Below are 27,784 nucleotides of genomic sequence, written 5' to 3'. Positions count from 1 at the left end.
TTGTTGAAGCTTGTTCAGACATACAGCCCTCCCTCCACATGTAGGAAGGTGATGAAATCCTGGTGACCAAGCAAGTTTAGTGGTCCTAAGGCTAAAGTTTTTTGTGTAAATCTATAAATCCACTCCGTAAGGTTTTCTCACAATGGTTCTAATGCTGCATAGATATAATTATCTATTGTCTTGGGATAAACTATTAGCTTCTTCTAGACAATTCTTATAGCATTCAGTCTAACTTTCCCCACACTGTGAAATACTAAAAGGGAGAATCACAAAACCATTGCTTGTGGTTCACCCAAATGACCATTTCCATTGTGTCAGGAATCTAGAATTAACCAATTTAAAATGAAAACAAAATTGGTTACAGACAAATTTCTGAGCTTTACTTGGAATTTCCTGAGGTTCTCCAGGATCTTAGTCTGAAAGTTAAATCACCTTTCCTGTCTTAGTAAGAGATGATGCAATGAGGCATATTGGTTACAACACTGGGAATGTTAACAAGAGAATTTTACTGTTACGTTTTACATAGTGAAATGTTCATGTTGCAGGCATCTATTATCCAGTAGTGTTTTTGTGTAAAGATAAAATGTACAAAGCAAAGATTCCCACACTAAATTACTAAGGTAAGTAGTGTCAGAAAATCATGTTAGCATACATCACTGAAGAACATATTTAACTGTATTCAGATTCAGCCAACAAGTTATTCTGTCCCAAAGAGCCCAGCTCTTGGCCTAACGTATGTGGAAAGCACAATATTCCTTCCTTTTATTAGAATATGTAATATTTAAAAAAAGGTATACTGTACTATTCTTTTCTGGTCTCCGGGAAGCCTTACATAACTGGTTCTCTTTGTGTTTAGAGCAGCATTCAGAAACGTTTAGTGCTCTCTTCAAGCGTTTGCCAGAGAGCTTTACTGTGAGTAAGGAGAGATGAGAGTGGGGATTCACATCCAGCTCTCCTGCTTTCCAGTCTGACACTCTGTCCATTATGTCACCCTGGCTCTTTTCTTTTAGAATACATTTAATGTGAGTTTTGTCCTTGCTGAAGCCCACTTATCCCACTGTCTGCTTGTGATGCTGCAGGGTTTCCTTCTAAGCACTGAGATTGCAAAAGTGACCCATCCCATCCCCAACCCATGGCTGGGCATAATTCTTCCATAGTATCTCAGTAGAGATCATCATATGGTTACGCTACTATTAAAATACTGTGTATCTATGATTTTGAGATTTCACAGAGCAAGTAGATGCCAAAGAAGCAACAAAGCAATTTATGTGGAAGATTGGTCATGTAAAGTGAAAGTAATACACATGTACACCCCTTCCGCCTGCACACATACCACCACCACCATGTATATTCTGGTGATAATTCAACCTGTAGACGAACTTTCACAGTTGCACCACATTCTTCCCCCACTGAGATTTGTGGTAGAATTGTGCAATCACCATTATACTTAATTTTTTAAAAATTATGAATACCATACTATACAAATAGCACATGATTAGGTTTCAGATTGAAACTGGTGAGGAAGAGAGTATTGATGAAGCTGTGCAGCCTTAAAATACCTTTTGAAGTGTACTTCTGCAAAACCTGCTGATCTAAATGTGGTTCCAATCCATTTAACTTCTAACCTAGCAGAGTGGCAGTTCTACTTGCAAATTGTCATTTGGCACAGCAATGCTTGTATGCACATAGCATACAGTACGTGGCCGTGAGATGGCATAATGAGAGAGGTATGCCCCAAGGTGTGTCTTGTTGTTCTGTTCCACTCACATAAGGCGTCACAGCCTGGTTTGGTGACCCCCAAGCCTAGTGCTTTTAGAATGGCCCCCACTCCTCAACATCGGCGGGTGTTGAGGGAGATTAAAAGTCCACTTCAACCAGCCTTACTGCATTCCTTTAATTCACTGATATTTGAAACTTACACATTAATTGAGATTTTAACATCTGAAAAATATTGCAACCTTAAAAAAAACCTCTGGGATTTAAAATTGTTTATAACAATGTTGTTTTGCTACAAAGCAACTTGATGTGGTTCTGAAAGCAAATGTATTCTTAAGAAATGCCTGAGGTGAGATATCAAAATAAGGACACTAACAGGTGTAGATGCTCACTCTAGAATTAATTTGATCACAAGGAGCATCTTGAAACACTTCAAGCTTGAGGCAGGGTTATTCCCCAAAGAAGTTTCCTTTCCAAAGCAAAACTGTAAGAACCTACAGACAAGTCACTCACTGACTGAAAACATTGTGGGAGATTTCATAGTAATTAAATATCTCTGCAAATTCTAATGTAATCAGCTCCAAGCTTAAAAAATAGAGGGGGCACTAAAAACAAGTTACTGGGTAGGGGACAAAGATTGTTCTCACTCAAAAACTGCAGAAGAAGAAAAAAGACAGAACTTGTTTACTTGTACATCAGGTAACACCCAAATGTGTTTATCTTTCCAGACATACTGCTGAGCCTCTTAATTACTCTGCATGATACATGAAAACCTGGTGTGGTTATATTTCTAAATTCCAAATTTTGTGGAGTCTCTCGCACTACTTTTCCAGCTTCTGCAAAGCTTGGGTGGCATCAAAACGGAAATCCTCTCTCCCCCTACATCTTCTCTTTTCCGTCCCTCCCATTCCTCATCTGCCTGGCAGTTTGACGTCATTATAGTTATGATACAACTCTACTCTGGAAGCCTGCTTTGGCATGCCATGCGAAGTTCTGATCATACTGTATCAAAACAGGTGTACAGAGTTAGGTGAGGGAAAATATTGTTGTCGTTTCTGTTCAGAATTCAATAAAAGTTACAGTGGTTACAGGATGCAAAACTGACAGATTTATCCATCTCATTGGAGTAAGTTAGAAATTTGTTTTAAATAATTTTAAAAATTAATTTCTGTCCACAAAACTGACAGATTTGCCTATCCCTATTTTAGTACTTGAGAAAATGCAGAAAAGGTAACCAAAATGATCGTGTCGGGACATGTTATTTTCCATGTAATGTGAGGCTGGAACAAACCATGCTGGCAGATTCTGGAAACTAGAAATCTCCAAAGAGAATCTTGAAAGGTCTGGTGACAGAGAATCTCCATCCACAGACATAGTATGCCATTGAACAGTGGGACATTATCCGTGAAGATTCTCAGTCATCCAGGTGAGGTTATCTGGAAGTTGAGTCATGGCAACTGGGACATGCTTATTGCCTTCATGCTCAGCTTGCTGGTTCCCAGTGATAGCTGGCTCTTCACTGTGGGAAACAGAGTGCTGGCTTAGACCAGCAGCCATTGTCAGCTAAAGCAGTAGTCCCCAACCTTGGGCCTCCAGATGTTCTTGGACTTCAATTACCAGAAATCCTGGCCAGCAGAGGTGGTGGTGAAGGCTTCTGAGAGTTGTAGTTCAATAACATCTGGAGGCCCAAGGTTGAGGACCACTGAGCTAAAGATCACAGAATTTAGGAGGAAGATGGCATGAAGAACATATTTAACTGTATTCAGATTCAGTCAACAAGTTATTCTTTCCCAAAGGATACCTTCAAACCATAACCCAGCTCTTGGCCTAACTTGTGTGGAAAGAACAATATTCCTTCCTTTCATTAGATTATAATATTAAAAATATTATGACACAGACTCCAGTTTTGCTCATAATTGCTGCTCCCAGTTCAGTGCAGGCATAGAGATGACTTCTCCTCACTAATAGTATGCAAGTGCAGACAAATAATGAGTGTGTACGGGAGGATCAGCTTGACTCTCCTTAAGCATTGTGGAGGGGAGGAGAGAATACCCACTCTTTATTCTATAATGCTTCACACAATAAATGCAAAGGTTTGTCATATGAGTTTAATGACATAAATAAGTTTGGTAATGATTTTGTACAGGAAAGAAATGCCCACAGAATGACAGATTATAGTAAATGAAGGTATCAGGGGGGGGGAAAGAAATCTTCATGTATTATGCAAGTTTTCACAGTGAACAAAATACTCCAGAAGAAAAAAAATTAAAAATTCACATCAATATAGATTATTTGATACATTTACATTTATGACATATTGCTCATCAGCAATATGACAAAGAGACAGGACCTGCATATATGTGCATATTAAATAAGTCACAATCACCTGGCTGTGCAACCAGAATACGTTTGGGTCAAACCCTCCCTGCTGATACAGAACTTATTTGGCATTCTTTCAAGCATTTGTATAAATAGGCAAGATCAAAATTGTTTGTAAGAAAAAGCAACAGAGTTCTGAGATAAAAATAACTTCCAAAATCAGCTTCCATGAGACATCTGGTTTAACACTACATTTAGACATAAATTAATGTATCTACATCTTCCTGCACTTATGCTTAATACCTTTCTCTGAAAAAGTAGGGAGTTTTTTTTTTAACAATGGTGCAATAGTTTTTGGGTGAACAATCACAAGTCAGGCTATATGAAGAGCATTGAATCATTTTCTTCCGTCCCTTTAATCTTTACTTAGTCCTTTGACATCTCCCCACCCCATCCCCAAATTTCTGCACAGGCTACAGATTGGATCTGACAAAGTCATTCTGCTTCTGCCAGCAGAGTTATGCCCAGCCTCCACCTGCACTCCCTCAAAACCAGCTCCAGGAGACATCCTCAGGAGCAGATTTTCCAGTGATGCAGAGGGCTACAGAGAGGAGGCAAGAAGGGAAAGATCTTATTGCACTGGGACTAATACAATGTTGGATTTAGCTCTCTGGGGTAAGGTCCTTGGGAGCACAGACTCAAGATTGCTACTGATCACTGGTAAGAGAAGGGTACAAACTGTCAACGTGGCAGCTTGTCCTGGTTCTTCCTTGGACCGGACAGGTGTTCGGTGCTTCCCAGCCCCATCTTCTCTGATGGGTGCCCACTCAGAGGCAGTGCCTGGAGGAGGCAGGGAAGCAGGGCGGTGCCTCTGAGTGGGCACCTACTGGAGGAGGCAGGGCTAGGAAGCCCCGAACACCTGTTCAGTCAAGGGACAAACTGGCACAAATTGCCAATTTGGAGGTTCCTGCCCATCTCTAGTCACTGGTTAAGCCTAGCTACTCTTTATACTATAGCAACATACTGAAATGTAAACCATGCTTCATATCTGCTGAATTTTATAAAACTCTTTCTACCTAACAGGGCACTTAAATATCTGAGGAACCAATTATTTAAAGAAAGAAACAAAATAGATATTTACATTCTGCCCACACTGTATTGTCATTTGACAAAGTAACAATTAAAGTGTTATGCCATTAAGCCTAAAATTTTTCCAGTTAGGAAGCAAACATAAAATAGTACTTTTTTAATGTGCACAAATGGTGTTCATAACCTGACACCTGAAGCAATATGGTTTTGTTTAGTAGGCCAATAAGTACAAATCACAAATAATGGCAATACAAAAAGTTAGATATACAGTCATTTATAAACCTGGCAGTATTTAGATACGTTTTTTTTTTTCAGTCTTATGGTGGAATGATACAAGTTTTAAGAATGTCTTTTAATCTTTGGAGATCCAGTAAGACATCTGCATTTAGTGTACACTTCGCTTTTTCCAGGCAAGCTCTGGTCAGTTTTAAAATGTTTGGTTATTCACAGCAGCAACTAAACTAATTATTCTTTTGATAAAATGCATGAACAAGCTTTTTTGCTTTTCAATTCTGGTGGAATGTAAAAAATATAATTTTTAAAAGTGAAAATCCTTTTTGCTTAAAAATATGGTACATGGATGAATGTTAATTTAGCTTTTTAAAATTAACCAGAGCAGGAATATCCAGTCATATGCATCTATCACTTACCATTTCACATTCATGCTACAAACGAGTTCTCTCATGTAACAACGCCTTAGCAGCATAAGCTAGACCTGAAAACCTTATCACAGTTCTGTACAACTGAAAGGATACAGTATTTACATCTTTCCTCATGATGATTAAAAGGCAAAACAAATAAAGCTTAGGGAAAGGGAAGCTCCTTAAGCCTTGGGCTCTTTATTTTGCTCCCTCTCCACAACAGATTCTGGTCTCCTCAGCACGCGAAATTGGCTAGCCAGGATTGTTTTTCTTCCTCTTACTTGGACTATGGGTAAGGTCATGTTTCAGTTCTTGGTACTGCACCTGTTTAAACACAAAGTTCAGAGAGAAAATTTAATTCAACTCAACCACTAGAAGAGAGTTGTTTTTGCAATGCATCCGTGCAATGAAAAATAAATTACTCTTACTTGCTCCTGTAAGTTGTATGGACCCTGCACCAAGTGAAGAAGACTTGGCTGAAATCCTGTTGCTTAGTGCAGTAAGTCACGACTACAGGAGACCTATTTGAGTAAGTGAAACTTATAAAGGAGTTGACTCACCAAATAACCACCGGACCTACTCTAGTGTGACTCACAACACAACACTACGCAAGGATTTCAGCCAATGAATTACTAGCTTGTGTGGGAGGCACAATAATTAGAAATAATGCAATAAGAATTTCAGTAAAATGTTTTCCCCAGTTGCCTCCTTAACAACATGATATGGCTACAAAGGTAAACAGCATGATCTTTAAAGAGAAATAGACAGCAATTTCTTTTGATGGTAGCCACAGAATAATATTGCCTAACTTGTCAGGGATAAGTCTTAAAAACTGGTGTCCAAATACCTTTCTGTTGATGTTACAGCTCAAGATGGAAAGACTGAGGCCCTCCAAATGTTGTTAGGCTATAGTTCCAGACCACTGGCTATACTGGCTGTAGCTGATGTGAGCCACAATCCAAAATCATCTGGAGGACCAGAGACTTCCCAAGCCTGTTATAGCCATTTAGGTGAGATGCAAAGTGTGCTTAGGAAAGGGTAAACATTCTTAAACAAACAAACGAACAGTTCAAAATGCACTTCTGCAAATATGATACAGTGGTGCCTCGCTTAACGAGTGCCCCGTTTAACGAAAAAATCGCATAGCGATGGCTTTGTTGCCATCGCTTTTGCGATCGCACAACGATCTTGCCTATGGGGAAAAATCGCTTTGCGATTTTTCCCCATAGGCACCATTTTCCCCCAGCTGAGCGGCGGGAGCTTTGAAGCCCTGCTGCTCAGCTGGGGGAAAATGTCGGCAGTGGGCTGCGGCCTCAGAAGGACCCGGAAGCCACCGTCCCCTGCCGACAATTCCCTTCCGAGCTCCGGGGACAGGCTGGGGGGTGGACCGGGAAGCTTGAAGCCTCTCCGCGCCGCCTACCCCGGCCGTTCCCGGACTTCCAGAAGTCCGGGAACAGCCTGGGTAAGCAGCGCGGGAAGGGTTCAAGCTTCCCGATTCACCCCCCAGCCTGTCCCCGCCGCTTAAAGCCTCCTTGCGCCGCCTACCCAGCCCGTTCTTGGACACCTAGGTGTCCGAGAACAGCCTGGGTAGGCGGCGCGGGGAGGCTACCGGCATCGGGGACAGGCTGGGGGGTGGACCGGGGAGCTTGAAACCTCTCTGCGCCGCCTACCCCGGCCGTTCCCGGACTTCCAGAAGTCCGGGAACAGCCTGGGTAAGCAGCGCGGGAAGGCTTCAAGCTTCCCGATTCACCCCCCAGCCTGTCCCCGCCGCTTAAAGCCTCCTTGCGCCGCCTACCCAGCCCGTTCTCAGACACCTAGGTGTCCGAGAACAGCCTGGGTAGGCGGCGCGGGGAGGCTACCGGCATCGGGGACAGGCTGGGGGGTGGACCGGGGAGCTTGAAGCCTCTCTGCGCCGCCTACCCCGGCCGTTCCCGGACTTCCAGAAGTCCGGGAACAGCCTGGGTAAGCAGCGCGGGAAGGCTTCAAGCTTCCCGATTCACCCCCCAGTCTGTCCCCGCCGCTTAAAGCCTCCTTGCGCCGCCTACCCAGCCTGTTCTCAGACACCTAGGTGTCCGAGAACAGCCTGGGTAGGCGGCGCTGGGAGGCTACCGGCATCGGGGACAGGCTGGGGGGTGGACCAGGGAGCTTGAAGCCTCTCCGCGCCGCCTGCCCCGTCCGTTCCCGGACTTCCGGAAGTCCGGGAACGGCCTGGGTAAGCAGCGCTGGGAGGCTTCAAGCTCCCCGGTTCACCCCCCAGCCTGTTCTCCGATGCCGGTAGCCTCCCCCGCCGCCTACCCAGCCCGTTCTCGGACACCTAGGTGTCCGAGAACGGGCTGGGTAGGCGGCGCAAGGAGGCTTTAAGCGGCGGGGACAGGCTGGGGGGTGGATCGGGAAGCTTGAAGCCTCCCAGCGCTGCTTACCCAGGCCGTTCCCGGACTTCCAGAAGTCCGAGAACGGCCGGGGTAGACGGCGCGGAGAGGCTTCAAGCTCCCCGATCCACCCCCCCAGCCTGTCTCCGCAGCTTAAAGGGTAACCGCAGCGGCTACCCCAGCCATGGCCGGACTCTAGGGAGTCCAGCCATGGCTGAGGTAGCCGCCATGGGTCAGATCCAAGCCGCGGGGGGGGAAGGGAAAAAACCGGATAATCCGTTCCAGTTGGAACGGATTAACCGGTTTTCAATGCATTCCTATGGGAAATGGTGCTCCCCATAACGATGTTTTCACATGTTTTTTTTTCTGGAACCAATTAACATCGTTATGCGAGGCACCACTGTACATGTGTAGAGTAGGTGTGGGCTAAGTTCAGCCCTTCAGATGTTGCTCCCAATATCCATTATTCATCGCTATGCCAGTTAGGGCTGATGGGAGTCCAACCAACATCATCTGGAAGACTGCAGGGCATGCAGCAATGTAAGTTTATGATTTTCATCATGTTACATCCCTGTTTGCAGTTGCAAGCCATGCAAGCCTGAAAGAGCAGATTGCTTGCCACAGGGATGGTGTCTGAAGAAAGAGCTTTGATTGGTTGAGAGATGTCTTTTCTTTCTCCCCCTCAACAGCCACTTTTGCATCCTATCACAAACGGTTTTTGAATGCCACCCCCCTCTGTTTTAAAGTCACTTTAGCATGTGACCTAAGGAGAAGGTCTCCAAAATGCAGAAGACAATTCAACACATGAAATGAATTACAGTCTTTGATTCCAAGCAATATTTTATGTATCACTCTTCAGCAGACTCTCAGGCCAGTCTATGAGAATCTTTAAGGTTATATGATAAAAACCCTGATAGAAATATTATAAAGACATCTCTGTCACAAAATCTGTAATGTTGAATCGAAACATAAGGTACTTTATGCTGAAATATTATATTCTCCTGCCTGATATAGCTATGGTGGAATATGCATTTATGTTTAATAATTTTAAAACCCTCACTTTTTGGGATCTGCTAAAAACTAAGGCCAGCATCCTGCTGACAGCAAGCAGAAGAGTCTTTTTAAGAAAATGTTGATGACTGTCTTGTTTCAAGAGGCATTCTCACCTACGTTAATTTTGTATGAGTACCCTGTTTTGCCATCATTTGGGCTTTTTTTTTTATTGTCTTCACTATTTAGAAGTATTTCATGTTAGTATGTGGGGTGGAGGGTTTCTTGTGTTGTCTTACTGTAAACCGCTCAGAGTAATGCTTTGCAGTGCCAGTAGTATAGAAATGCATTAAATAAATAAATTATAGATTAGATAGATAGATAGATAGATAGATAGATAGATAGATAGATAGATAGATAGATAGATAGATAGATAGATAGATAGATAGATAGATAGATAGATAGATAGATAGATAGATAGATAGATAGATAGATAGATAGATAGATAGATAGATAGATGATAGGAAAGAGTTAATGTTTCAACTGCAGTGTTCTTTGATCTCTAGCTTATAGCTGTGCAAGCCAGAGATCAATCTGACTGCTTACAAAATAGCATACACTTGCACAAGTAGATACTGGACATCGTTTTGTGCAAGCTCTGAAAAAGCTCCATCATTCACATAACAGAGTAATGTGTGCAAGGAATGGAGTCCTGGGATTCTAACGAGATGGGGTATACAAGTACCCCCATCTCTAATTCTAACCTAAGGAACCAAAAGGAGAATTCTAGGCAAAATTTAAGACATGATAGGTTAGGGCTGATGGGAATATCAGTACTGTACTATTACCATGGGTCTCACTGGTCTATTCACAATGCTCTGTGAATATGATCTGAGAAGTACTCCAAACTGCAGTACTCCAAACACAGCAACAGATATGTTTTTTAAAACATTAAAAAAGAAAATTTATAATTATTTGTAAAATTATTACAAAAATAGTAAGTTTCAACAAACATAAAATTATACAGCATTATAGTTATAAACATGGTATATGTTATAAAACTGGGATTCTCTGGAAATGAAAGTAATTAGCTATAAATGGAAGACTTATACACACCACTTGTACATCTGAAGGAACTCTGGAAAGGAAATCGAGCAGTTCATTGTTATCAATTGCGTATGGACTTCGAAGCTTCTTTGTAAATTTATTAATACCTAAAACAGAGTAATACTTTATCTTAATCAAATTCTGAAATTTAAATGTCAAAATAAAATTCAAGGACTAGAAACAACTGGCTACAAACTCATTCTTGATGGATTATGTTTACTCACTTCTAATTTTTTTAAAAATGTAGGATACTGCAGTTCTACTTTATAAAATGCAATAAAGTAATCATTTCATCAGCTATAAGGCCTCTTACATTTCGTCCCTAATGGAACCATCTTTTTTCTGTCACTAACCACATGGAGCTGGTCTTTCATGCCACCTAATTAAATATACAGTACTGCACAAGACTGGATGTGGGTGAATAAAATAAGGTTCAACCTAGACAAGACATTCCGTTGGTTAGCATTAAAACTGTGACAGACAGGCCAGGAACCACACCTGTCCATCACAATGGAACACTGATTTAGTAACCAATGGTTGAGCAGGAGGGTGGAACCAAGGAAATATAAGAAGAGAATGGAAGACAGTTAGAGTGTCAGTTAGCAGTGGTTCTTAACCTTTGTTACTCGGATGCTTTTGAACTGCAACTCCCAGAAACCCCAGTCAGGACAGCTGATGGTGAAGGCTTCTGGGAGTTGCAGTCCAAAACTCCTGAGTAACCCAAGGTTAAGAACCAGTGAGTTAGAGTGTCAGTTAGAGTTGAGGCTTCAGTTAGTAACGAGTTAGAGTTAGGACTTAGTTAGACAGGAGCTAGGGGTTTTGGTTAGTGATGAGATAGGACAGTTAGTCAGGAGTTAGGGAAAAAGTTGGGTAGTTGGAAAAATTTGTTTTGGAAAGAAACACTTGCAAAGAAACGTATAAGAGAACTGAATGCAACTGTTCTAAAGTGACTGAAACTAAATACAAAGTAACCAGCATATTTCCAAGCTAAATGAAGTTTAATGAATACCAAATACAATTCCATCTATGATTTCCTTGATTCTTAAATATGTTAATCTATTAATAAATAATGTTATATTTAACACAACTCTGTGGTCCTAATTGATAATTGAGGAAGGATTTCCTCTGGTGGCAGTGGAAGTGGAGACAAGAGAAACTGTCATGCCTGAAGGCTAATCTGTTTGTTAGGGTGAACATACAGAAGAGCTGGGTGTGTGTGTGACAAAAACAAACCCAGCAATGGAGACACAACTTGCTCTGGATGGCACTGGCACTTCCTCTGAAGGACGGGTTCATAGTTTGAGGATAGTTTTGAACCCAGGATTGTTACTGGAAGACCATACGTTCACCTCCAGCTAGTGTGCCATCTGTGCATTCACTAAATAATGTGGATTGGGCACAGTGATTTATGCCTTAATTATCTCTTGAACAGTTTACTGTAATGTCCTCTACGTAGAAATGGCCATGAAAAGTGTTTAGAAGCTACAGCTAACACAAACTGAGAGTGCTCTGACCATATATTGCCAGTTTTAAACCAAGGAGCTCTTGGCTTCTGAGCTCAATTTAAGGTGGTGGATGGACATATGGAAGCCCTAAATGGCTGCAGGCCAGGATATCTCAAAGTCTGCTTTCTCCTTTATGAGACTGCCCACTGAGCTCTTCAGTGGAGGCCCTGTTTGGCTGCTGAAGACATGAACAACAACAAACATTCACAGGTTAATAAATCATCATCACCATCATCATTGGTGCCATTAAGTCAATCCTGATTTATGGTTACCCTTTTCAGGTTTTTTTTTAGGTAGAGAGTACTCAGAAGTGTTTTCCCATTCCCTTCTGGGGGCATCTCAGCTTGTCCAAGGCCACACAGGCTGACTCCTGGTACGCAGAGTGAGGTACTGAACTCCCAATGTCTGGCTCAACAGCCAGATACCTAACTCACTGGGCTATCCAGCACTTATTTTATATTCTGTGACACTGCAGTTTTATTCAAGAAAAGGAATATTTTATATAGAAAATTAATATTTTACCAGTGATTTTGTATACTGTTGCTTTATTCAAAATATTTTTTTATTATTTGCTCATTTTTCTGCTTTTTTTGGTAAGTATGGCTACTTGTACTTCACCTATAGACAATGTTTACATACTATTTAAGAACCGTTATGTATTTGCTACATGATCAAATTTGGGGGCTATATTTATTTTTTCCCAGAATTCTCTTATGCTTTTTTTTAAAATTTTAGCTCATGAAGGAAGACATCCAGTCTAAAATGCTCAAGTGTACCAAGCAGTAAATAATTCAGTCATTTCAACACTGCAGTTTTTGAATCCCCTGTCCCAGTTTTTGCTCGTTAACACATGAAATGGGGCATTCTTTGTAGCAGCACCTCAGTTCTAGAACATCCTTTTAAGGGAAGTTAAGCTAGCTCTACCCTCCTTCTGCTGCTGGTTGGTGGTTGAAACTATGCTAAGTCATATGGACTTTGTTTTTTAAAAATGGCATTTAAAAATGGTTTTCAATTCATATTCAGAAAAGTCAGTTAACTGTTTTATTATACATCATTTTGGGAGACCTCATGGGCAAAAAAAGCAATTACAATGCTTTTAATAATTAGCAAATAAATTTATGTGAAAACATGCACAAGTTTTAAAAATTGATACAACAGCTTTTGGACACTGCTGTATTATATAGGTATATTTTCCAGTGCATTTAAAAGGTGACCTCTCATTCTTATTTCCTAGGGAATATCTCTATATATTTCTGTTTGATAAAGGACTAGAAAACATACTGTCCTGTTATATATACATTGCAGTACTATTATTTTTATGTAACTGCTGAAAATAAATCAGAGTAATATCTAGACAAAACTACAGTTTGATATATGAAGAATCCTTGTGGATACATGTTTATAGTATGATGAAGTCTAAAATGCTAGGCAAGAAAAATGCGTTTTTCAGGTGGATCTAAATCTCTACACAGTTGTGACTCCTAACTAACCTGTCTGTTTCCATCATGTACTACCTTCATGAACATAAATACAGAAAACCATGGACAATATAACTCATCCCTTAAAAATTGTTTGCTGTATGTGGCACAGACAACTTTGGAGGGGGAAAGAGGCTTTACTTACCCCAGACAAGGACAATGTATCTCAGTGGAATGAAATACAGGATGACTGTGAACACACAGAGGGCAACAATGGCCAGCCAGCTTAAGAATGGAACAGTCCAGTTGAATGTACTGAATGAAAAATTAACAGAAGTCAGAAATATAATAACTTCACATAACAGAATTAATAAAATATTATGATAAAAGACCTTCCAGGTAGAATATAGATTTATAAATGGAAAAAAATTGCCCAGTGAGAGAACCAAAGTGGCTTATTATGAATGCATGGATATAGAACATGAGGTGTAAGATGGGGTTTGAAACCACTCCCTAGAAAATGACACAAGATTTCTGGACTCTCCTGTGGTGTACATAGAAGATATCTTCAAATTTTACAGCAATGATTCTTCATGCAAAGCAGTAATGATTTTCAGTGCTTTCCTCATCTCCACCTCTATTATTGCCCTTCTTTCAAAAGTTTTCTATACAGTACAAAAGTAAAAAAAATCTTTTCCATCAAGATGGGGCCCCATGCTGTCATCTGTAAGTTGACAGAACCTAAAACTTTCAGATGGAAGTTGTGAAAAGAATTAATCTGAAGGACTAATAAAACTCTTCTCACAGCCAGGAAAGATGATATACGGGACCAATTATTCTCAAGGGTCTCCAAGCCAATGTGGTCATCTGAATGGGCTCTTAGCAAAAAGGAAGATTACACAATAAAGTTTGAAGTATAATTCAGCATTTTTCTTCCAGAGGTGGAGTTTTTGTTTTAGTTTGGAAATTTTTCAAAAGTCCTAATGAAAATGATGACATTTTCATGTCAGAAGACACCAAATGAGTGTAAGTGATCATGTTATAATACCTCATAACAAGATATTTTTCTGTTTTTTCAAAACTTCATAACATTCAGCAAGATGATAAAGCACACACATGAACACCATCTAAGAGAGTAATTAAGTACTCATGAGTCAACACTCACTTCTTTATCCTTTCTCCAAAAGAAGCCACTTCATCGAGGACATTCTGGACACTGACACACACTTCTTGAATGGCATAAAGCTTATTCATAAATCCTTTCTTTTCACTGTCCTAAGGATAGTAAGAAAGAAGCCAAATCAGTAACCATAAGCAAGCTTTGCTGGTCATATGCTTTCCTCAGAAAATCCTGGAAGAAATTATTATATCACATTTTAAAATATTATTACACACACATTAATAGGTTATTTTCCTTTACTATGAAGTATACCCACAGAATACAGTCGTGCCCTGCTTAATGATTAGCCCATATAACAATGAATCCGATTCACGATGATGTTTTTGCAATCACAATTGTTTTAATGGGGTTTTTTCGCTTTGCGACGATTGGTTCCCTGCTTCGGGAACCGATTCTTCACATTACAGCTGATCATCAGGTTTTCAAAATGGCTACCGGCTGCTCAAAATGGCTCCCTGCTGTTTTTAGGAGGCATTTTTTGCAAGATAGGCACCCGAAAATGGCCGCCGTATGGAGGATCTTCGCTGGGCGATTAGGTATTTCGCCCATTGGAATGCATTAACCGGTTTTTAATGCATTTCAATGGGTTTTTTATTTCATTTGACGACATTTTCACTCTACAGCGATTTCAGTGGAACAAATTAACATTGTCAAGTGAGGCACCACTGTACTTAATTGTTTCTACTATTTGTTACATTAGTTTCTTAGATATGTTCCAATAATTCAACACCTTGGATGATTATGATTATTTGCCAGGGATACCATTTTAGACCCTGTGCGCTTTGGTAAGAGGTAAGTGTTAGAATATTACTAGTTCACATTTCTGAAATGCATTTTCTGCTGTTGACAGGAATATATCTACATTTCAAGCTAGTAAAAGTTTCTCTGGACTGTGTTGCTACAGCAGTGTTTTTCCCCAGCAGAATTGACCATATATATATGAGGGCCTTGAAACAATAATTCTGTTCAATAATTCCTATGTAAACAATAAGCTAGCTTGAAATCACAACTCCTTTCTGTTTCTACTTACATCTTTTCAGTTCAGGTTCCCAGATCTAAGCATATCTTGATTCATCACCAAAGCTTGTGTGGAAAGAATGCGACCAGAATAACAAAAACCATACCCTATTCTTATATCTCTAGAGCTCAATAAGAATTTTCATTGGAAGATCCTGAAGCTATTTTTCTTTACAGATATTTTAACAAGACCAACTTGTACCTTCTTCAATCCACATATGTTCTGAATTTTCTCTCTTAACGGAAACGGCCACTATCCCTTCCTCAGTCCCATTGCACATGCTGCTTTGGAGCTTAAAGGAAATTTGTTGACATATTCGAAGAGAAACACAGACAAAACAGCATAGGAAAGAGGAGGCAGCCATAAGGAGAAAGGTTCAGCTTTACTTAAACTAATTCCACATGGCCCATGAACCATTAGCTGTTTTTTATTTCCTGTTCTAAAGATTTGTAGAGAAAATAATCTGGGCTAGAGAAAAAATACAACTCTCCACACACCCCAGTAAGGTGCTGTGTTAGCAAATAGAACATGTGAACCAGCTTCAGTGAACTAAAGTCTTAATAATCCATTTTTTAAACACTACTGGCATTTCCTGTCCAAACAAAGATGGGCTGTAACTGGAATCAATTTTATCATCTGTATAGCTACAAATGCAGACTTTCTGGAAATAATTGTCTTTTAAATGCTAGGTAGAAGTGCAAACAACAGTTTTACAGCTATTTAATTTCTATTCAAAGTATGTGTGCAGTAAGTTTAACAAAAGCAAAATACATTTTAGTTGGGGAAAAGAGCAGAATAAAGCATGAGAGCCATCAGCTTAATTTTGTTATTTGTCTGCAATTCACAAAAAGCAAAAAGAATTCACTAGGAGTGAATGGTTATAGATTTGTTTCTTAAGCCACTTCATAGTAAGATTTATAATGTGGTAGAATATCCTACACAGTACAATAACACACGTAGACCTTGGATGATTTAGCATGTAATCCATATTAAGCAAATAATAATAATCCATAAGAATACAAGGTAAGTTTCAAGCTTTGTGTTTGTTGAACATCTCAAAATTTTCTGTCAATTCTACCATTGCTTTTCAATCATTGGGCTCTGAGTGGAGACCCATTAAGTAGTTGTTATCTGTTGTAAATGTTCTTATTTCGTTCGCTATATTAAAAAGGATAACCATAAAAAGAGCTGAATAACCCGACCCTCAATTTTAGACTCCTAACATTTTATTAATAACTTTCACAAATGCCCTTGTTTTTAAAATGATTTCAGCTGAGATTCTTTGTTGGCAAAAAATAGAATTTAAACCTAAAGTTAAACTGCTACAAACATATCCTTACAAAACTTGAATATTGTTACGTTCCCGGGGGTTACAACAGCAGAGCCAGTCCTATGTCAGAAATTCAGAGCCGATATCCAAATACCAAAGCCAACTCACACAACATAGTCCAGGGTCAGAGTTCAAAACCAAAACACACAACGTAGTCCAGGGTCAGAGTCCAAAGCCAGGGGTACAGAGAACAAGGTTCAAGGTTGTCAGGAGCATGGCTGCAAGCCAGAGGTTTGACTTGTTGCTTCCACGGACTTCCAGCCGTCTGAGAGCTACTTATATAGTAAAACAGTCCTTGAACTGCTGGAAGCCTTTTCATCCTGTCAGAACTCAGGGCTAGTTGATTGGATGTTTCTGCGGGCAGCCTTCAAGCGATCCTCTGACCTTTTCGTCATAAGTCTTCCCCAAAGCCTGGCCCTCAGCCTGTCTACTGGGGAAGGAGAATCTGGAGGTGATTCAGCTGTCTGTATTTTTAATCGCTCAGCATTCTCCTCAGCTACAATTAACCCTTCAGGTTCCGGATCTTTGGCTGCACTCATGACAAACATACACTGTAATAGTGAGTACACATATACTGAGCTCACAGAAGGACTGTGAAGAAAAATCAGATCCTTTGGGGCTCAACATATAAGTATATCTACTCATAAAAGTGCATTGCTTGTTGTGACGTACACCCTGTGTCCTTTGTTTATTTTTCCTTTAAACACAAGTCCACCCTCTGGATGCGTTTCCTCACTTCACGCTGCCACCAGGTATTATTCCCTTAATATCAAATATATAGATCTTAGACATATGCTGCCAATATAACAGATTTATTAATCTTATAGTTATGTAAATCATAGGAAAGAATCACAGGTGTTTAGGATTATTCATTAAAGATCATTTGGTTTCATGTGTGTTTGTAGGTGTTTTGTTTCACTTTTGCAATATTCTTTGACAATTTATTCTCTATAATTTAGAACTCTTTCCTATTCTCTCACTTCCAACTTTTCAATCTCTGCCCTAACTTTCTCAATTCAATCTCCTAACTCTCTCTCTTCAATTTCCTATCTCAAAACCTCTTTTCTCCAACTCCCTTCCCTAACTATCTAACTAACTGTCTAACCGTCCTCCTGGTTCCGCCCCCCCGTCCTCTCATAGGCTCCTGCCCTTGAACTCCTCATGATGGACAGGTGTGATGTGGGGGTTCCACCACACTTGTCTTAGTTCAAATAACTGGCCCAAAAGGCCAAGATTTAAATACCAACAAGGTTAGTTCCATGGGTTCAATGGGAATTCAGCCCTTTTGTTTACTGGAACAGTAGTTCCCATATGACATAGCAAACTGTTTTCGACATGGAGGGAATTTCCTGAAGCAGTTTATGGTACTCCATTGAGTTGACATGTTTGATTTAAAAAGGCCAACATCTTTAATGCAAACTCCTTCTGTGACACAAAACCAACTCTTTGTAATACTACCTCAGCAAATACTTGTATTGGAGAAAAACACACAGAAGAACACATCTGCATTTTACAACAGAGCAGACTTAAGATCTGTTCAAGCCTAAGTACGTTTGAACAAATAGGAGGCTTATCTTTGGAATAGAGGTCAGACCATAGGTTCAGACAAAGACATTTTAATGCTCTGTAGTGAAGGCCATGATAGCATAACTCTTAATTCCATGTACAGAAGTAAATCAGATCAACACTTGATCATACTTCTGACTAGAGATAAGATAGCATCCTTGGCTACCACAACTTAGGGCAAGGTAGGCCCTCATAACAGACAACAGCTTGTCTCATTATCCTCCACATTCTCAGCATTTCCTCTGGAGGCAGCTGCCCCACCCGTCTAATGTTAGGACCTACCTAGAGAAACTAAAAGCCTTCTACCTCTATGGAGGTTGTGTGTTATGCACAGTCTTTCTGGACCGCAATCTGTGGTAATTTATTGATTTATTTATTAGATTTATAAAATACAGGACTGAAGCTGTAAGCCCTAAATCAATTCCACAGTGGCAAAAGATCTGTTACATATGAAACGTAAGAAATTAGTATGTTCCAGCTAAATTAAGTATAGAATACTGTACAGTAGAAAATTTCCACATGGTATAAACATAGGAGCCTTCTCAATCACACTAGATACTGTTCCAAGACCACTATTCAGAGCATGTTACCATAGTCTCTTGAGACTGAAGGATGCCTACTACTTGCAGGAGGCTAGCCTAAACACAAATGAAGAAAATAAAAGTTAAAATCCAGTTTATGTGTTTTCCACAGTATTTGGCTGTTGATGTTATCAACCAGGGTGACTTTTCTTAAAATGAAGCATTTATCTCTCCTGTTCCACACTGTGGAATGGGGGGGGGGAATGGCAGAAGTACCATACAATATTATTTCCAGACACAGTTTAGCAAGGAATTGAGAAAGAATTTAGTTCAGACAGCTTATGAAGTCAAAGTTAATCTTTAAAATAAACATATGGAAGTACAGTGGTGCCTCGCTTAGCGATGTTAATCCGTGCAGCCAAAATCGCTGCGATGCGATTTCATTGCTAAACGATTTTTAAAAGCCCATAGAAACGCATTAAAACGTGTTTAATCCATTCCTATGGGCTTAAAAACTCACCTTATGCGAAAATCCTCCATGGGGCAGCCATTTTCGGTGTCTCTAAAGCAAGGCAAAACAGCGGGCAGCCATTTTGGAACCGCCGATCAGCTGTGCGAAAATGGGGCCTTTGGGATGATTGCGGGAGAGCGCTCCCCTGCGATCATCCCAAAGGCCCCATTTTCGCACAGCTGATCGGCAGGGCCTTTGCGATGATCGCGGGGGAGCGCTCCCCCGCGATCATCGCAAAGCGAATTTTCCCCATAGGGGCCATCGCAAAGTGATCGCTCTTGTGATGGCAAAAAGTCCATCGCAAAGCGATTTCGTCGTAAAACGGAGCGATCGCTATGTGAGGCACCACTGTAGAGATCATGTATTGATGCAACTTCAACTAAAACGTTTCATAAATACATTGAATGCATCAATTTTGGCTCCAGGAAAGGCGTGTGAGAAGAATTTATGGAAGTCTAATGAGGAATTAATCTACATATAATAATCTGATAAAGGACACCCAGTGGGGTTTAGTGGATAGAGTGACAATGTAAGGTTCAGGAGACCTGGGTTGGAATCCTTTCTTACCTTGAAAGCCCTGTTATGATCAGTGTAATACAGTTCCAACTTGACAGCACATAACAATAACAATAATCTGATACCCATTGTGAGCACAGTATGCATCTCTCAAAACAGAAACTAAACTGCATACGACCAAGATTGTAATTAAACAAATACCTAAGTTATACTGTCAACCATTAGTCCAGTGTTATCTTTCATATTATTTGACAAATAGCAATTCTAAAATTGCTGAACTGGCACAGGTATGTATTTGAATGGACTGGCTCAGTCGGTTGGAACACCTGGAGTTGGGAGTTCAGTTCCACACTGTATTTCCTGTGAGGACAGAGAGCCTATGTGGCCTTGGGCAAGCTGCATGGTTCTAGAGTGCCACTAGAAGGAGGGACTGGTACTTACTTTATTTTACTTTTATTGGACTTTTACCCCGCCCCCCTAGACAAAGTCTACTAGAGGCGGCGTACATGAGTGATAAAAACACAGGCAATAAAACACAACAATAAACATACATAATAAAACCCTACCAAACTATTTATATATACATTGCCAAGATGGAGAAATTAAAAGAGACAGAAAATTAGTTAATTGACTGGAGGGAAGGCCTGCCTAAAGAGCCAGGTTTTTAAATGGCTTTTAAAAATGCCCAGTGAGGGAGCCAGACGGATTTCCATAGGGAGGCTATTCCATAGCCAAGAGGCCACTGCCAAGAAGGCCCGGTTTCTTGTTCTTTCCTTCCAGGCCTCTCTCAGCGTTAGGTCCCTCAGCCATCCCTGCTGGCTTTGTCGAGTGATTCAGACAGACCTGGGTGGGAGAAGACTATCTGCCAAGTATCGGGGTCCCAAACTGTTTAGGGCTTTATATGTCATCATTAGCACTTTGAAATCAATGTGGAAATGAATGGGCAGCCAGTGCAGAGCAGCCAGGGTGGGGGAGATATGCTGATATTTTTTCACCTCACTAAGAGGCCTGGCTGCCGCATTTTGCACCATTTGAAGTTTCCACGTCAATCTCAAAGGCAGTCCCACGTAGAGTGCATTACAATGGTCAAGTCTCAAGATTATAAGCACGTGGACAAGAGTAGTGAGTCCCCCCCATCAAGATATGGTTGCAGCTGGGGAATCCGCCATAGATGAAAATAGGCGGAACGGGCCACGGACACCACCTCGGTTTTTATGGTAAGCGCTGGGTCCAGATGTATCCCCAAGCTGCGAACCTCTCTCTTTGTGGTGAGGGTCGCCCCCCCTAAAAGAAAGGGAGTCACCCAGACCGCTCATGGAGGTACCGCCCACCTCAAGACCTCCGTCTTGTCCAGGTTCAGCCTCAACCCATTCAACTGCATCCATTTTAGTACAGTCTCCAGGCAGAGCGGGAGGGACAGAACAGCATCCACTGAAGTTGGTGAGGAGGAGATGTAGAGCTGTGTGTCATCAGCATACTGATGGCACGATGCCCCACACCCCCTGATGACCCCACCCAGCGGCCTCATGTAGATATTAAACAGCACTGGAGAGATGATTGACCCCTGCGGAACCCCACAATTGCGACTCCATGGGGCCGAAACATTCTCATCAAGCTTTACTCTCTGGGGTCAGTCCTCCAAGAAGGATCGGAGCCAGGCAAGCACCAGGCCACTGATTCCCTGCTCAGAGAGCCTCTCCAGGAGGATACCGTGGTCGACGGTATCGAAGGCGGCTGAGATGTCAAGGAGGACCAACAAGGGCATATTGCTGCCATCGGCCTCCCTCAACAAGTCATCCAGCAGTGCGACCAGTGCCGTTTCCATACCATAGCACGGAATGGTAAACCACTTCTGATTATTTTATAGCAAGGAAATCTGGAAGGAGCTACTATAACGCCATGGTCACACCAGGGAAATGTCCCCCTGTTCCAATGATACTTTCCATATCTCTGTTGTACTGGATCACAGTCACATGGTATATATACCTGGACGAACGTCCCAATCTGTTTTAACATTACTGATTAATTTTCTCCAAATTGAATCCTTATGGCTGGCTACACTATGGTATCAATTTATTTTCTCTCTCGTTTTCTAGGTCTCTGTATCATTTAAAATGATACATCAATATGCCAGGTAGAGGTTCCTGTTTGATAATGCACACATGTCATACCACTAAGGAACATATTGAAATGCTATCAGAACGAAATAATAAAAGCCTCCTGTCAAAGGGGAAATAAACTGCAGTTACATGTTGGCCGGGTAAATGATTCAATAATGGTTGTGTGTCATGTTACTGGAAATTTCTGCAATGATCTAATGGAGTGATTTCTGCAATGATTTAACTTCTGCAATGATCTAACTAAGGAATATCTGTCTCGTATGCTCATGCCCTAAATCAGAATTGACTTGATGGTGCAACATCATCATCATTACTGTCATTGTCGTCATCATATTTGGATAAGGCAGCCATACCATTGAGATAACATTGTAGATCATGAAACAAAAATTGCATGATAGGGACATGTTTTAGTACACATAATTTCTTTTGAGCATTAACAGATTAACAGGTAATACTGGTGGAGTAATGATGGCTATTGGGGATACAAAATGGAGATAATTCGAATAATACAGCTAGGAACTCTAGGGCAAGCTAGAGTTGACAAAAAAGTTTGTATATCCTACAACCTAAAATTGGTATCCTTATAATGTCAGACATCAGAGTAACTGGAATGTGTTCAACACAGACTAAACAACTCAAGTTCCTGCCAGCAGGGTTACAGAAGATGGTATGTCTGATTATGCATTTTGTATAAAATAACTGCATGCCAATGAGAATGAAACAAGCCAAGATTCACAGAATGATGATGCATCCCTCACTGGTATACTGTGTACAAACCTGAAGAGAAGAGCATATGTGTAATCTACAGGGCCTAAGTAAAGCACCAATAATATTTAGATGGAAATGTTGTACTACATAAATGGGCACTTGCAGCTTACACATCTTACGAATTCTAGCTACAATTCTATGTTTCCATGTTTATTGTAATTATATGTTTACAGTGATTACAGGAAATCAAAGCAGTTTACAATAAATGAACTTCAGTATAAAATACATCTCTTATAGAGTTAGCATTACATGTAGACACGCACGGAGGAGTGTGATAGCCTTAAGCTGCTCTTGCCATACAAATGTAAAGGGCAATAGATTTTCTAAAAGGAGAGACTTTATCCATGAATTCTCTCCACCTGATTTTAAATTAGTATTTGAAACTGCATGGAGGCCCTCCTGAGGCAGAAGAGGCTCTCCCATTCTGTAACTCACCCTTCATCTTTACAAGACGACACAAAGGGGTGAAGCTAACACATGAAAGTACACATTGAAAGGTTTGTTATAGGACTATTCTTTTTATCCCATCCCAAAGAAAGGAAAAGGATGAACCTGGTGTCCTCCCTATACCACAGCTAATGGATTAGTTTGCATAGATTAAAAGAAGATCAAACAGCTGGAAATGGAAAAAAGCTATTGCTGGTGTCACTGCACACAGTGAATGCTCTCACTCATTTCTCTTCATTGACTGTGGCTACATGACTACATAAATATATTGAACAATCAGGAATTCACAATTCTCAATAGCCAGTTTTGCATTCCATGCAGAGAAACAACTTCCAGTTGATCCTACAGTAACATTCTGAGGACTCCATCTCAGGGTATGAACAGATATTAGACAGCCTGTTACTGAATAGCATGTAACACATATATGTGCATAAGATTTTTTAAAAAATCAGATGAGGCGGAAAGGAGGAAATCAATTGGTAGGTGAGCAGGGGAAGAAAGAAACTAGAGTGGGTATGAAACAGACTTCTCCCATTAACAGGATTCTGGCAGAAATACTGAAACTTGCTGGGCTGGTCAAACAGCAATTCTAAGTGGCATCCATCCCCTCTCAACTAATAAACAGAGTCTTAGACTGGGAAACAGAAGGTAGGTTGAAGAGGGGAAGAAACAGACAGAAAAATAGAGAGAAGAAGTAGGTAAGAGTAAAAAGGGAAATCAATATCCTTATGTTTATTCATCTATTTTCTCTGAAACGTAATAACTGAGCCCTTAAAACCTAATGTTCAAATCTTTGTTACTGCCTTCTTGGATTTCTTAATTATACACACTTTTTAGAAACTTAAGAGAAGCAAAAATGGAAAAAGAAATAGAGGCCAACTCCCTTTCTTAGATGTCACGATCATATGCAAAACTGACCTCCTATTGGAACACAAGATCTACAGAAAACCTACATACAGAGAGACCGGTACCTACACAAAAACTCCAACCACCACCCACAGCAAAAAAGAGGCATAATCAAAACACCGGTACACTGTGCAAATCAGAACTGTGAAGCTCAATTTCTCAGTACCAAACTCAACCATCTGAATTGGGCCCTAAAGGCAAATGGCTACACCAAGTATGAAATCACAAGAGCCATCAAACCAAGAAAACAACACCAAACTGAAGAGGAGAAACAGCCACCCACAAATAAAGTATTTCAGCCATACATCAAAGGGGTCATGGACCGCAGGGGGAAACTTTTGAAAAAACACAACCTACAAGCAATATTCAACCCCACCACAAAAAATTTTAAAAATGTTACGGTCAGCAAAGGACAAAAGGGACCCCCTCACCACTGCAGGAGTATACCGGATACCTTGCAGTTGTGGACAGGTATATATTGGAACCACAGAACGCAGCATCCACACCAGAATCAAAGAACATGAGAGACACTTAAGACTAAAACAACCGGAAAAATCGGCAGTAGCTGAACATGCCCTAAAATAAGCTGGACATGAAATTCTTTTTCAAAATACTGAAGTACTGGACAACAACAGCAATCATTATGTTTGACTGCACAGGGAAGTCACTGAAATCCACAAACACCAGCAGAGCTTCAACAAAAAAGTAAGTTTAAAACTCAACAAAGCCTGGTTCCCAGCACCGAAAAATAAGCCCTGCAAAAGGTCAACAAACTCTACCCAGCTACAAGGACAGGTTGGGTGATCACTGCACACAAAAGACCAGCAAACGACACCCATTGTGGCGATCGACCTTGTGGCCCCTGTTTTATTTGGCCCTCACAAGGGATCACACCCTTTTCCCTTCATGTTGCCACCAGGTATTCTCCTAATACCAATTATGTTATACATGTGTGCTGCCAAAACTAAGAGTTATTGAACTTAGGAATCAGAGGTTTAATTAACAAATATTCTTTTATTGTCAAGTAAATCATGAAGGTAAATCATGTATGAACTGTTTGAGACAATAACACGGATTGGATTGTGTATGCAATCACTTTTATTCCAAACTACTATATACTTTTGATCAATATCTCTCTTATAGTACCTATAACTTAATTCCTGCTTGTTCAATATTGTTTAACCTTCTCAATTCCCTCTCCTAACACTCTCAGCTCAATTCTCTAACCCTCTTCTTCTCACTTCTAAACCCTAACTGCCATTCCACATCTCCCAACTGTCTCCCTAACTCTGCCCCTCCTGCCCTATCCTTGGCTCCTCCCTTTTGAGCTTAGGTGATGGACAGGCAGGAATGATATCACCTGTTGGCATTTTGTTACACCCATCAATCACAGCGACAGATCATTTCTCCCCCCCCTTATCACAACAACACACCCACAACAAAAAACACGCTGATCACCCATCTCCTGAAAAGGACAAAAGCTGATCCCACAGGTATAAAACTCAACTATCCAAACAAACTGCACCAGAGCACAGAGTTCTGACTCCTGTTGTCTGAAGATGCCGGCCACAGAGACTGGCGAAACGTTAGGAAGAACAACCTTCAGAACATGGCCAAAGAGCCCAAAAAACCCACAACAACCATCAGATCCCAGCCGTGAAAGCCTTCAAGAATACAACTCGTTGAATTCTTTGATGCCAACAATTTGTTTATTGCAAATACATGGTGTTGCGATCGCCTTTGAAGTCCCTATTCCCCTGGTCTTCATGAGGCTTACGCTCTTCTTTCCTCCTCGCTGCCACCAGATATTAATGCGTTAATATCAAGTCAAAGTCAGGACACGTGTGATGCCCAAACACAAATCATTTATTTAACAAGGGAGATGATAATCAGTGAGGACAAGTAGAATCAATTACTGGATGTAAATCACTTATATTGGATCTATTAGAATAATTTTTCTTAACTCTTTTAACTCTCTGTTTCAATCTCCACACTTTCAGTTCTCTAACTCACACTTCACTCCTTTCAAACCACCCACAGTCTCTCAAAGACTCTCTCTAATGGTCTTTTTATCCTTTTCTCTTCCCCCTGGCTCCGCCTTCCGTTCTCTCATTGGCTCCTGCATCAATGTTCCGCAGTGACAGGCAGGTGAGGTCAGGACTATTCGCTACAACATGCTTCAGGCAACCAACCAAACACCTGTACATGTGGACATCACTAGATGGCCAATACAGAACTAAAACAGACTACATTATTCGAAGTAGGTGATAAAAAGCTGTATTACCTCTGCTAAAAGAAGACCACTGTGATACTGACCACAAATTGCTAGCATAAATTAAAATTTCAATGATATGTCAGATTATTTTAAAGTGCATATAAAGAACGTATTTGCATTATTAAACTCAATTGACCATGAACCAGAAAAACTATGGCTTGGAAACAGATATTATTTGAGAAGAATGCAAAAAGATTATTCCTGTAGTCAAAAGAAAAGAAAAGCCTAGATAGGTGATGGAATAAACACTTGAAATTGTCAAAGGTAGGCAAGAAGCAAAAGTGAAAGGTGACAGAATTCTAATGTAACTTTTGAATGACTATCATATAGGAACAAGGTGAACTATTACAATGACCAGTGGAAAGAATTATAATAGTAAAAGAGGAAAACCAAGCAATCTCTTCCAGAAGACCCAAGGAATCAAAGGGAAATTTAAATCTAGTTTAAATGTAGAGGGCAATTTATAGCTCTACCCAGAGATGTCCGTGTGTGTGTGCGCGAGCGTGTGTGTACATGTGCCGCCAGGTTGGTGAATTATAGCAAGCCTAATATGGTTTTTATGGTATGCAAGATATGTAATGACTGGTTTTACTAGCCAGAGATGGGGAGTTCAATTCCCTACATCCCAGAAGAGCCAGTCAATGTAACCTTGGGCAAGTTGTGCTATCCCAGGACTGAAAAGAAGGGAATGATAAACTACTTTTGAGTAATCTCCAGAAAACCCTGAAAAGGGTCACCGTAAATCAGAACTGACTTAATGGCACCAACGTTCCCTCAAATTTTTAGCCCCACTGGGCGGGGCTCAGTCCCCCCTGCTCCCACACGACACCACCATCCTGTGTGGGGTTCTGTCTTGACTGGAACCAAAGGGGCTGAAAACTACTGCTTTGGGTGTGCAGGGGAGGAGGAGCCCTGTGTGGAGGGGGGTTGAGGTGCGCAAACGCACCTCAGAGAGCAATGGCACACACTTATTATTTATTGCTAGCCCAGCTACGAACACCTGTAAGTTGCTATGGCCAGGTAGAGATTTGAATACGGTCTCCTAAGTCCGAGTCCATCACTCTCTCCACTACTGAACACTAGAGCTCTTCACAATCGAAATCAAGGAACAGATCAAAACAGGTGCAAGTAAATTTGGGGAAAGTTCTAGAAGGAGACAGGGTGATAAAGAAAAATAGGGAATCAGGGGAGCAAGCAAAGAATGGGGGTGGGGCTGCTCTGAGTCTTCTGCTTTAACCCGAGCACTGCCTAGTCCGGACTGTACTCTGTCACCTTTCTATGCCTGCTCTTATGACGAATGCCTTTCAGGTGAATATTTCTCTGTTTTATCTATGGACGCCACATTTCTGTCTCAGCTGATCTGTTTTGTAGCCATAACCCAATAAAACAGAGCTGTATTAAACTAGGAGTAATTATTTGGGCCCCTTAGAATATTTCTCTCTCTGCTCTCCCTCGTCCCAGAAGGTGAATGG

The 27,784-nt window shown here is 40.9% G+C and overlaps 1 protein-coding gene across 15 annotated transcripts in view; it reads right to left on the bottom strand.

Moving 5' to 3' along the window:
• Positions 1 to 3,810: 3,810 nt before the first annotated feature.
• MCTP1 (multiple C2 and transmembrane domain containing 1) overlaps positions 3,811 to 27,784 on the bottom strand; it is a 247,541-nt gene continuing 223,567 nt past the window's right edge. For all 15 annotated transcript variants that reach the window (XM_072992519.2, XM_072992521.2, XM_072992524.2 and 12 more), the window contains 4 exons: positions 14,320 to 14,429; positions 13,360 to 13,469; positions 10,241 to 10,338; positions 3,811 to 6,089 (listed from right to left, as the gene is read on the bottom strand). In XM_072992519.2, coding sequence (XP_072848620.2) covers positions 6,018 to 6,089; positions 10,241 to 10,338; positions 13,360 to 13,469; positions 14,320 to 14,429 — 390 coding nt within the window. In that variant the 3' untranslated portion in view covers positions 3,811 to 6,017. The remainder of the gene's footprint in view (positions 6,090 to 10,240; positions 10,339 to 13,359; positions 13,470 to 14,319; positions 14,430 to 27,784) is intronic.

The sequence above is a fragment of the Pogona vitticeps genome, chromosome 2 (assembly GCF_051106095.1).
Source record: "Pogona vitticeps strain Pit_001003342236 chromosome 2, PviZW2.1, whole genome shotgun sequence".
Lineage (NCBI taxonomy): Eukaryota > Metazoa > Chordata > Lepidosauria > Squamata > Agamidae > Pogona > Pogona vitticeps.
This window is presented reverse-complemented; position numbering and strand designations above follow the sequence as displayed.